General features: G+C 37.1%; 1 protein-coding gene across 1 annotated transcript in view; it reads right to left on the reverse strand.

Annotated features, from left to right (window-relative positions):
* Positions 1-12,529, reverse strand: part of LOC110310329 (oxygen-regulated protein 1) — a 268,949-nt gene that overhangs the window by 136,772 nt on the left and 119,648 nt on the right. The window contains exon 6 of the mRNA XM_029485010.1: positions 12,358-12,490. Coding sequence (XP_029340870.1) covers positions 12,358-12,490 — 133 coding nt within the window. The remainder of the gene's footprint in view (positions 1-12,357; positions 12,491-12,529) is intronic.

A 12,529-nucleotide genomic window follows, 5' to 3' on the forward strand; every position in this document is an offset into this window, starting at 1 on the left:
TGTATTTGCTTGCTGTTGCTTTATAGGGCTCTGGTTTATGTGCTTTTATGTGCTTTCTTGTCGTTGCTGTATTAAATCTTACTCTCTATACATCTTAAGTACCGGTCTCAGTGTCTTCTTGGGTGCGCGGCTGACCCGAGGCTTGAGTAAGTGCCTCCCTTTGGGAGTTTTGGAGTCTTTCAGTTGGACAGAAAGGGGGGAATGTTGTGGAGAGCCCTAGGGCTAGTTGTATTTGATGTTAAATCTGTTCTCCTGTGAGTGGTTGCAAACAAGGAATGAGTCAGCACTCAGGTGATTTCCTGTAAACCTGCTTCCCACCTCAATTTGTAAACTAAAGGAAAGCTGATGATTGGGCAGATAAAAGGGAAAGTAGAGAGGAAGGTGGGGGAGGGGGAAGAAGGAGAAAATGGAAGAGGGAGAGTGTGCAGAGGAGGAGGAGGAAGGAGAAAAGCAGAGCAGAAGCACATAGCCTCGAGAAACTGCAAGTTCTAAGGGGTCTCATAAGCTATGGAAGATGGTAGTGTAGTGGTAGATCTGCCCAATCTAGGTGCACATCATGTAATCATATTAATAGTGTCATGTTTTCATTGCCAGGTCATATTTGGGTTGGAGAGATTTACAGCAACAAAAAAACTAATGTTCATGGTGTGATGCTCCAGAGGTAAAGAAAAATCTAATGGCAGAGTATTGTGTAATCTTCAACACTATTTTCCCACATGAGTTCCATTGTTAGTATTTGAACATCTTTGACCTGTTCACATTTGTCACCCATACAAATGTGGAGGTTATAAGAAGGAACCTCTAAAAGTGATTATTTTGGAGAACAACTACCTTTTCAATCATCCTCTAAAGATTAATAGCAGTTCTCCATTAAAGTACTATCTCAGAGATATGAGCAGTCTTGTTCTAGACCACTACATTGAGGAAATGCAAGTTTTTGTTTTCCTACAGCATATAAAATTTGTATTCACAGTGAAAGGACTAATGCCACAAACCTATAGTTCCAGATAACCAGAGAATGAGCCAAGAGATCAATTAATTCCTATTGTTCAAAGCCAACATGAACAAAGTAACACATTTTTAGATTAAATTCCATCTTAAACTGGTATTTCTGTACTGTAATGTATTCTATTAATGGAATTTAATCTAAAATTTTATGTATCTTATTTCAAAATACATTATTGGGGAAAATAAAAAGCTTAAAATCATCGGGATCATCTCAAAATTACTTTCTCTTTTGCCAGTGCAGACTTGCTTCATGTTAATGGTGACCATCTGGTCATGGCAGAGCAGCTGTGACAACTTCTTAAAATAAGGTGACAGTGAAAGTTTTATCACGCAGAATGATTCTTCTTCTGATGAAGACTTTGCAGCACACAATCCCATCTGACAGAATTTCCCCACACTAGACTGTCTTTCAAAAATAGTCAGTTATCTCAAAACATGATGTTGTACGTCATATCAAATATATTAATGTAGTATTCTAAGTCCACTATTGTTACTTCAACAAATTCATAAATTTTTCATCAAGAATACTTGCACTCATGAAACCATTTTCTTTGTTCATCTTTAAAGGATAATTTTTCATTCTTTAAGGGTTTGTTAAATGTAAATCAAGAATATATCCAATAAAAGTGCAAAAAATAAAAAAATAACTAAAAGGGTTTGTCCTGAGATTGGAGCAAGTAATCCATTCACATTCAGTATCTTAGTTAGGGTTTCTATTGCTTCGATGAACACCATGATCAAAAAGCAAGATGTAAAGGAAAGGATTTGTTCACTTTAAGCTTCCACATTGCTGTTCATCAACAAAAGAATTCAGTACAGGAACTCAAGTAGGGAAGGATCCTGGAGGCAGGAGCTAATACAGAGGTCATGAAGGAGTACTGCTTACTTGCTTGTCATAGCTTGCTCAGCCTGCTTTACTATAAAACCTAGAACTACAGGCCCAGAAATGGGAACATTCATAATGTCTTGGCCCTCTCCCATTTATCACTAATTAAGAAAACACCCTACAGCCAAATATTATTGGAAGCATTTTCTGAATTGAAGTTTCCTCCTTTTCAATAACTTTTATCCTGTGGCATAAAAAGTAGCCAGCATATCTTATTTGAAATATATAGCTAGTCCCACCATATCTGCTTTGAAGACTCAAACTTCTGAAAGTTATCATTGAAGGTTACAATCAACTTCTACAAAATACTGTTAATGCTATCATTTTAATCTTTTCCCACAAACAGTGAATATTTATGTTGTCACATTGAATGGGAGATCCATTTTACAAGTTCTCACTTAACTTTGCCAAGATCCACCAGAAGAATCACTGTCTATAGTAATCATATGAAGTGTATTTCTTAAACATTATGGTTTAAAGTAGAAACAATTTTTTTCATTTTTAGGCTACAGAAAGGATGTAGTATTAATGGAACAAAAATATTGGTTTTATTGTACATCTCCATTAGCGTTATTGGATGACCAATAACATTGTCAGTGAGCAGTTATATTTTAAGCAATGCTTTTCTGAACTGTGTATTTCAACAGTGGAATTAAAATATTCAACATTTCATATTGTAAACAGTTGTCCTAACATACATGCTTTGCTCTTCCATTTGCAAAACACAAACATATACAGAAGTAGGGAGCTCTGGGATTTTCAGAATAGTAAATGACCATTGACTTCAAAGTGACCCTCTGGACATCCTAACAAGACAGTCTGTTCTTTGAAGTTTTGAAGACAAACAATGACATTTTCTAGGTATGGAAGACATAGATAGACAGCATTTTCTTCTAGTGTGAAGTGATTCACCTACAACTACCACCTTACATGAAAGCTTCACCATAGTGTAATTAACAATCTTCATCATGTATCTTAGCTGAACCTTCTGGATAACTATCCAAGGCTTCTTCGGCGTCTGTGCTAACAGGTTCACTATACCTTCATGTTAAGGAGACAGTTTCTCTGACTATACCCAACATAACAACCCCCATTAGCTTCCAGATTTTCCTCAGAAGTTCCATACCTCACTAAGAATTTATACAATTCAAGATAGTTAGGCTCTTGGTCAGGGTTAAGCTATGACAAGAAAATATTGTGGGTGATTAATTTTCTGTGTGAACAACTAAAACTTTATAACAGCATCAAAAATATTTTGTTCCTAGCACTTGTGTGTTACTATAGTGGCAATCTTAATTTCCTTCCAGAGCTTTACATTCATTGCTTGACTAACTGGTTGCAAAAACAACCTTGTTTTCAAGCTCTCCGGGCCCTTGCCAATCCTCCCTCACTATGCTTCTTTACTACTAGCTTTTCAATTTAAAATTAGGCATGCTACCTTTCCTTACACTCAAACATTTGGAGATCAGTGTAGCATTATTAATTGGCCTAACTCCAGTAATGTCTTATTTCTAGCAATAGAGAAATCTAAGGAGATGGAAATAGGTAAGGAAATGGCCTGTCAGCAGAGCAGTGAGCACACACACACACACACATTTGTTTATTAACTTGTTAATTATGTACATAGTTTGCGGTGCCTTAAAATACTTATAACAATAATAACATCAAAGATCACAGATGATATAACATAATGAATAAACATGAAAACATTTGGAATATTATAAAAAATACCAAGCAAAATGAGACATGGGGGCACACACCAAGTAAAGATGTTAATGGAATGATGGCACTTATAAGACCAATGCAACACGGTTGTCCCCACTTTCAATTAAAATAAAACTACACATCAGTAAATAAGCATTTTATACTTCAACTTTCTTCAAGAAAATTAAGTGCAACTAAGTAGCTATTAGTGCTAATATCAAGAGGAGGAAATAGAAAAAGGGAGGTCAAAATAATGGTGATCTGTCATCTTATAACCAAGACACTTTATTTTGCACACAAGAATTAAGAGGACAAATACACAAGAAAAGTGAACTAGAGATTTCCTCATTAACTGATTGTACTGGCTAGTTTTGTGTCAACTTGACACAGCTGGAGTTATCACAGAGAAAGGAGCTTCAGTTGAGGAAATGCCTCCATGAGATCCAACTGTAAGGTATTTTCTCAATTAGTGATCAAGGGGGAAAGGCCCCTTGTGGGTGGGGCCATCTCTGGGCTGGTAGTCTCGGTTCTATAAGAGAGCAGGCTGAGCAAGCCAGGGGAGGCAAGCCAGTAAAGAACATCCCTCCATGGCCTCTGCATCAGCTCCTGCCCCCTGACATGTTTGAGTTCCAGTCCTGACTTCTTTCAGTGATGAACAGCAATGTGGAAATGTAAGCCGAATAAACCCTTTCCTCCCCAACCTGCCTCTTGGTCATGATGTGTGTGCAGGAATAGAAACCCTGACTAAGACACTGATATATCCTCTCAGGAGTCTTCTCTATAAACTAAATACAAACTAGTTAGTTCATTTTAAAATGTCTACAGGTCATCAGGAAGAAAGTTCAAAAACAAGCCTATACCTATATGCCCCTAGCTATACCATCATAATGACAATCAAACAGCCCGCTTATGAGAACCACAAAAACTAGGTAAACTCTTCCTACATCCAGTGCAGTTCAAACATAAGAGGATCTACACTGCAGCATTTTTCCATGGCTGAGTTCTTCTCCAAACATTGCACATGTACTGTAAGTTTTCTGTCCAAGTATGCAAGGATGATTTAATAATAATATTATGAAACATATTAACCTAAATGAAAAAACAAGCAATATGTAACTATCCCAATTAGCATAGGAAATATTTGGTTTAAATATCTTTATTTCTTAAAAAAAACTTTTCAACATTGGAAGACCTTCAGCAAACATGTACTAAACGATGAAAGGCAGAAAGGTTTTTATCTAAAATCGGAAACAAGACAAATCTATCAGTTATTTCACACTGGTTCAACACATCAGTGGAATTTATTCCTGGATGCCTGCTGGCACCAGGGACAGCTAAGTAAGACCCTGCTCCCCCAGTCTTCTGCCTGCCAGGCCACCCTAAAGCACAGCACCCTGTCTCTTGCTTACTATTTTCCAGCCCACAACGCTGCCTGCATTTCCAAAGGCCTGGCAGAAGCAAGGACAATCAGATAGCTAAAAACCAACATAATAACATAACTAACAAGAGCCAGGACAATATGCCACCAGCAGAGCCTATCCTACTACAGCAAGCCTTGGGCAGAATGGGGTGTGATAGAGATGTCCCATTTACAGCCGAACACATCACAATCTCTTATTCTCTGCATAGTGAATATTGTTAGTCACCATCTACTGAAAAAAGAAATTCTCAGATAAAAGTTGAGAAGTGCTCCACTATACATATATATTATAAAAACTTAGGGGAACATTATTTCTATATTCATTCAGCAGAATAACAGTAAATGGTTCTATGTTTTCCCTTAGGACCTATGACCTAACCTGACATGGGACTTGGCCCAGTTAACAGCACTAGGCATGGGTTCCATCTTTTGAATCAGACTTCAAATGCACTCAAAGGTTATTGGTTCCTTCCATAACATTCTTGCCACCATGGCAGCTGTAAGCATGTGTTGTCAGGTTAGTAGTTATTATTTCTCATAGAGTTCACAAACAGGCTGTAGCGTTCCTTCCCTCATAGTATGCATAGAATCTTCAAGCACTACAAAAGCTATAGAGTAGGCATGAAGCTTCTAATTCATTACAAGCTTGACTTCTCCATACCCTATGGCACAGACATTTTGTATCTTAAGCAGTACGGTCTTATCATCAAGTTCTGTAGGATAACCAAGAGAAATACCAATAGCCTGTAACATCTAGAGTGATCTATGAGACCCCAGTGACGAACAACTCAAAAAGAAACAACACATACCTGACACTGGGTTTTTATTTGACAGATAATGGCATCTGTCCCCATTATAAAATAACTATTTAAATCCCCTTTATATGTATATATGTAAATATCTTAAGAAGCTTCTATAGAAGCAGGCTTTCATATGGCATAGTTTAAGGTCTTTAGTGTTAGTCATCCTTCCCTATACTTCCTTTCAAACCTGCACTCCCATCTGCCACCCCATTTATCCATTTTCCCATCGTTCCTTCTTCTCCTTTATTACCTCTTGCATTCTATACATTTTTCTTTGAAATCTCATACCCCATGGTCTCTTCCTAGTTTCCTGACTTCTACAGGTACTCCAATTTAACCACACATACATCTAAATATTCAACGCTGAAATCACTGTATTTACAAAGGCCTAAACAAGAATGAAATACTTAAAATAAATTCAACCAAGGCAATTGTTACTGGAAACTACAAAACATTCCTGAAATAAATGAAACAACATAAAAGCAAATAGAAAGATACTGCATGATTATGGATGGAAGAATTAATGTTGTTTAAATGCTTGCATTACCCAGACAAACATAAAGACTCTGTGAAATCGATATAAAAACGTCATCATGAACTGTTACTAAAGTAAAAAGCATCATAAAACACATATTTAATGTATAAGCATTTTTAGATAGATAAACTCTCTTGAAGAAGAACAAATGTTTTCACTTCATTCTTCTTGAATTTAAAACAGAAAATCAACTTCAACAAGTATGAGAAGATTATACAATATGGGATGATAACCTCTTAGTAAAAGGTATTAGTAAGCTAGATATCTATATGACAAATAATGATCTAGTCCTTTATATTATACACAGAGAATAACTCAAAGAGTACTGAGGATCAACACAAAAAATTCTGAGATAATAAAACTACAATAAAATATAGAGAAAGTGTGGTTATATAAAATTTAGTGATTTCTCAGGCAAGAGAGCAAAATCATATGCAGCAAAAGCAGAGACATGCATACTATATCAAATTTAAAATATTCCATATTGTAGAATAAACTAGCAACAATTTAATGAAAAAAGCCATGAAATGGTGGAAAATAATTACAAATTATATATTAACTAAGGAGTTAATATCCAGTAAATAGAAGGAACAGTGTAACTCAACAAAAATAACAAGACAAATAAATTCACAATTTGCAAAGAACAAGTTCAGACAATTCCCTCAAATAAAATATATAAAAGGCCATGAAGCTTATGAAAACTCAGCATGACTGTAGAAACAATTCAAATAAAAAACACAGCATAGAATACTTGGCAACCATTAGAATAACCACATAATCCTGCAGTCACACATAGAACATCAAATATACACACAGGTGTTCATCAAATATAGCAGTGTTGGCTTCTCTTTTGGTATTGCATACTTTATTTTAGGTGTATACCAAAATTCTGTTCATCTGCCAATGTACATGAGTTTTCTGCATGTCTTAGCTATTGTAATAACAAGGTGGCAATGAAAACATGTGTTCAGGTTTAAATATCTCTTTAAGATGCTCCTTTCTTATCTTTGTAGGACTGTATGATCTTATGGTAATATTACTTTATTTATGACTATAAGTTGTGTTTTCTACACATTAAAAGAAATAATCCTATCACAGAATAATATATACTATAATGAGGCATCTAACATAATGAAAAACATAGAGACTGACAGAAGTTCCAAGACTACCTACCCACTAAAAGAAGATAATGTCATAATAAAAAATGTTTTTCGCCGGACAGTGGTGGCACACACCTTTAATCCCAGCACTTGGCAGGCAGAGACAGGCAGATTTCTGAGTTCGAGGCCAGCCTGGTCTACAGAGTGAGTTCCAGGACAGCCAGAGCTACACAGAGAAACCCTGTCTCGAAAAAAAAAAAAAAAAAAAAATGTTTTTTATATATATATATATATATATATATATATATATATATATATATCCTCTCATAAGATGATTAATTTTGACATATTCTATATTGTAACTCAAAAGGCTAGAGAAAACCCAGCTCAATTCATTGGCTGACTAATCAAAGCCCTAATTCAGTACACTCATCTGGACCCTAACTCTCAGGAAGGCATCTTGGTCCTCAGTACTCATTTGCTCTTCCAGACCACCCCTGACATCTTTAAAAAGTTTAAAATATTATAAAAGTACCCTCAAACCCCTCAGGGGAACATATTAAAATGGCACTTAACATCTTTAATAGCCAAGAGGAACAGGAACCACCAAAAAAGATGGCCTGAGACAAACATAAATGCCAGTTCTTGGCAGCAACCCTGCAGGTACTTTAAAGGTGATGGGGTCACAACATGTGCCACCAGCTTTTGATGAGGAAACACAAAACACTATGGCAAAGCCAGCCTGTCACCTTGCCCACCACCATGTCTACAATACAGATGTGAGGAACACTGAAAAGTTGACTGTCCATTCCTGCCAATAGAAGGTAAGCTAGTTCTTTTCAAACGCCCTCACAGGATACTTTGAGTAATCTTCTCGTACTGTCAACATAATATTGGTGATGTGCTGGGACCTCCAGCTCCCAACCACATACTGCCAATCACAATGGAGGAGCAAAAGCTCATAGTCTGGATGACAGGTAAGCTGCTATCATTTGTCTCAAATATAAGGACCACATAGTCAGTCCTGCCTTCCTACACTAAGGAAACTTAGCCTTCATAGGTCTTTGTAGTGGAGATTGGTAGTTGACCCCTAAGACATAGTAGTTCCCCTGTCAGGCATAATAAACCACAAGCAATTCTTTGATTGCTTTTTTGGTGAAATCTACATGCCCTGCCCCTTTCTTAGGATAAATCCTAATGCAAAAACATTCTCTGTCTCTGTACGTCTCTCTCTCTTTCTTTCTCTCTTTGTGTGCATGTTTGTCTCCTTCTCACTCTCCCTATTCCTCTCCTTTTCCCTCTCTTTTTTCATAGCTGTATACCCTTTTTGTCTTCTCCACAGTCCTCTTAGAACCAAAATCCACTTCCTTCCCTCCGTTACTAGTTCTGTAGTATGGGACATCTCTACCCTCATTTCCCATCACTTGCCTATTTGCATATACCTCAGCCTTTTCTTGATGTTCTCGATACTCCATTGCTCTTAAACATCATCTTGAACTACAATCCATTCTCACCTCACTCAGACTTCTCATCCCAACACACTGAACCTATAATACCCCTGTCCTTCTGGTAGTTGAACTAGATGACACCTACCACCTGGTCCAGGGCCTCTGCCTCATTACCATTAACTGCAGTTCTCCCTATTTGCCCTGTAACTCTCATCCCAACACATACATGATTCTATTTCATATCCTGTGTCTACAATGCATTTCTGTCCCAGATTTAAAGGAAGTTTTCTTTTCTATGCTGATCTATACCCTAACTCTTACAATTTCTTTGCCTTTACTGGTCCAACTCTTCCAGAAATGTGGAATGATCTAATGTCATCATTAAAACCCACCTCTGCAAACAGAGGAGTTACATTTGCCCTGGATCTATCTCCTTCCTCTGTATCTAACAAGCATGAGATACATACAAACACACATGCACGCACACACACACACACACACACACACACACACACACACACATCTCTGCTTCTTCTTTGCCCTTTTTCAGTCCCTTGGAGAATATGTATGCTCACCCCTTCCTGCTGGGTAACCTTACCTTGAGTCTACACCATTACATGACTACTTGTCTACTTGTACCCTGTTCAAACACCTTCTTTTCCAGCCTCTCCAACTAATCTACCAACCCTGGATAACAGCTATACCTCAAACAAAAAATTCTCATTTCCAGAAACTCCTGCCATACCATGACTTGGACCAGTCCCTGTCTATCAGGAAGTAGATAGGTAAGACAATAACCATGTAATTAATAAAGATGTGGTATGATAGGCTGAACCATCCCTAGCCAGCAGGAAATTAGACCCTTTGGAGCAATAAAAACTGTACATTCTGCATGTTTTAGGAGTCTGACCCAAGACAACAGCATCCTGCCATCTTAACTCCCACATCATCCTGTTATCTTAACTCCCATAGAATCCTGTTATCTTAATTCCCACAGCATCCTGTTATGACCAGACATCTCCTCAGAAAATTTTATGTTTACAGAAGTTTTTTTGTTCGCAGCACTTGCCTTCCCCCCTTGATGCTCTGTTCTCCCTACTCTCAGAGACAACCCAGCAGTTTGTACCTCAACAGAGTTTCATTCTTTGATCTTAATATAGATCTGGTAGTCTTGCTCTCTTGTAAACCCTAATTAGAGAAAACTAGAGACAAAGAGTGACTTCTAGACATGAAGAGTGCTACACTCATAAACACACAGTATATGTTTATGCCTACACAAGGTCTACTCAAGAACAGCGTAGAGGGCATCAATAGATCATAAGTTCACACCCTTAGCATTTGTAGTTGATGGCTTCCAAGGAAGGGGGAGTCAGTTTTCTTTAAGGATATGGCTCCAGATAAGTCAATTATGCTCCAGTAGATGTTCCCACTCCTATGAACACTGGTTTTTACANAAAAAGATAAAGGAAAGGACAGGAAATTGAAAAGGGGTGGACAAGTGGAGAAACATCTGAGAGGAGTTAGAAGAAGGAGTAGGGAATAAATAGGAACAAAATATAACATATGAAATAATCATAGAATTCAAAGAAATGATATTCTAAGAAACACTGAAAAAAATTATAGAGAACAAATTGAGACTAAAAACTTGAAGAAGCAGCTTGGTCTTCCTGTGAAACTCTTAATGATGGGAACAGAACTCAGCCATCTGACTCTTTTGCTGGTTTTGTGGACCCTTTTCTTTATAAGGGATTCCCTCAGCTAGGCCTAATAGGAGAGAATAGGTGCCTAGTCGTACTGCAACTTGCTATGCTCTGTTTGGCTGACATTTGTGAGAGGCCTGCCCTTTTCTAAAGAAAAAAAAAAAAAAACAAAGGTGGAGTGGAGGTGGGGCAGAGGGAACCTGGGGAAAAGGACTGGGAAGAGAGGAGGAAGGGGAAACTGATCAGAATATATAAAAAAATCTAATTCCAAAAAGGAACAAATATATAAATAAATAGATACCTAGCCACAAGAGTGAAAGTAACAACTGAACTGTCTTATCTAGCTGCTGAGAAAAAGAAAAATCAGTTTTCTCCAGTGGAGTGACACTGGGTATATCAACCCTCCAGGGTATGCCTCATTTTCATGAGTAGATAATTAACATAAAATGGACTCCACAGTTTTTTGTGTGCATTATTTGGTTACAGTTTGGTGGTGGTTTGTTGTTGTTGTTGTTTGTTTGTTTCCTTTTTGTAGCATTTTATTTTTATTTCTTTGTTTTGTTGTATTGTGGTTTTGTCTGCTTTTCTGAAAAAGAACTTAAATTTGGGTAGGTCAGGAGGGGAAGAGTATATCAAAGGAGTTAGAGGACGCTAAGATTATGATTTTAAAATTATATATATATAAATATATATACAAATATACATGTATTATAACTGTGGAATCCATTTTATGTTAATCATCTACTCATGTATGTATATATATATGTATATATATATATATATGTATATATATATATATATATATACATATATATATATAAAGAACAGACTCTTCTATGAACCAACCCACAGGTTTAGTGGATTTTCTTGATCAACATTACATAAAATAGAAGGAGCACCTTCTAGCAGTAGGTAAAGAGGGTCCAGTAGGAAAACTTTGCTTTTCTCCTGCTTGCCTTAGCACTTCACTGACAAGTAAGTCTACCTGTTGAGGAGTTTGTCTATCCTATTACTGCCTTTGCTGCTATATTGCTTCATTAAAAAGAGAATACAGTTCCCTTAGGCCTCCAGCAAGGACTAAAAATAAGCACCTCTCTAGAAATCCTCCAGGCCTTTAGTGCCAGGCAGAGACTGCTGAACCATCCAGTGTGGTAGACGGTGAAGTTAACCTGTCTTCAGTCTCTCCAGTGAAGAGTCATTACTGGACCACCCAGACTGTACTATGTATATGTACAGTGTATGGCCTGAATAAGACAGTAGAAAAACCTGATTTCGATGTATATCTATTCACTTAGTTCTATTCCTCTAGGGCAGCTGTTCTCAAACTGTGGGTTGCAACCCCTTTGCCAAATATGTATCCCCACACATTATGAGGAATAACAACAAAGTAATTTTATGGCTATGGGTGGCCATAACAAACTGTAGTAGAGGTTCACAAGCATTAGGAAGGTTGAGACCCACTGCTCTCGAAGATGTTAGTTATTATCATCTATGAACTGACCTTATTTTATTCAGTGGCACTTCAGTCAACTTTCCAACAGGACTAACTACAATAAGAACATATAGTTGAAAACTGATGCATAAAACCATTTAAAAATATTTATATGCACAGAAACAGTAATTGGTTTAAAATATTAACCATGTTAATCATTCATTCAATTACTTAATCAACATGCATGTATTAAGTTCCTTGTTCTTCCACATCTGGGCAAGCTGTTTTTATGTCTGGTACCTAGTGTTGTATCTTCCTTACCTGGAAGGACAGGTTGTCCTTTACATAAAATAGGAAATTCTCGGCAGATTTCTCCATCCTCTTGCTCTTGTGCCAGCCATCTTTGAACAGGAATATAAAATTTTTCTCCAGAATTCATGTTTTGCAATTCTATCTGTAATAGCAAAAGAAAGAAAGAAAGAAAGAAAGAAAG

The sequence above is a fragment of the Mus caroli genome, chromosome 1 (assembly GCF_900094665.2).
Source record: "Mus caroli chromosome 1, CAROLI_EIJ_v1.1, whole genome shotgun sequence".
NCBI classification, from domain to species: domain Eukaryota; kingdom Metazoa; phylum Chordata; class Mammalia; order Rodentia; family Muridae; genus Mus; species Mus caroli.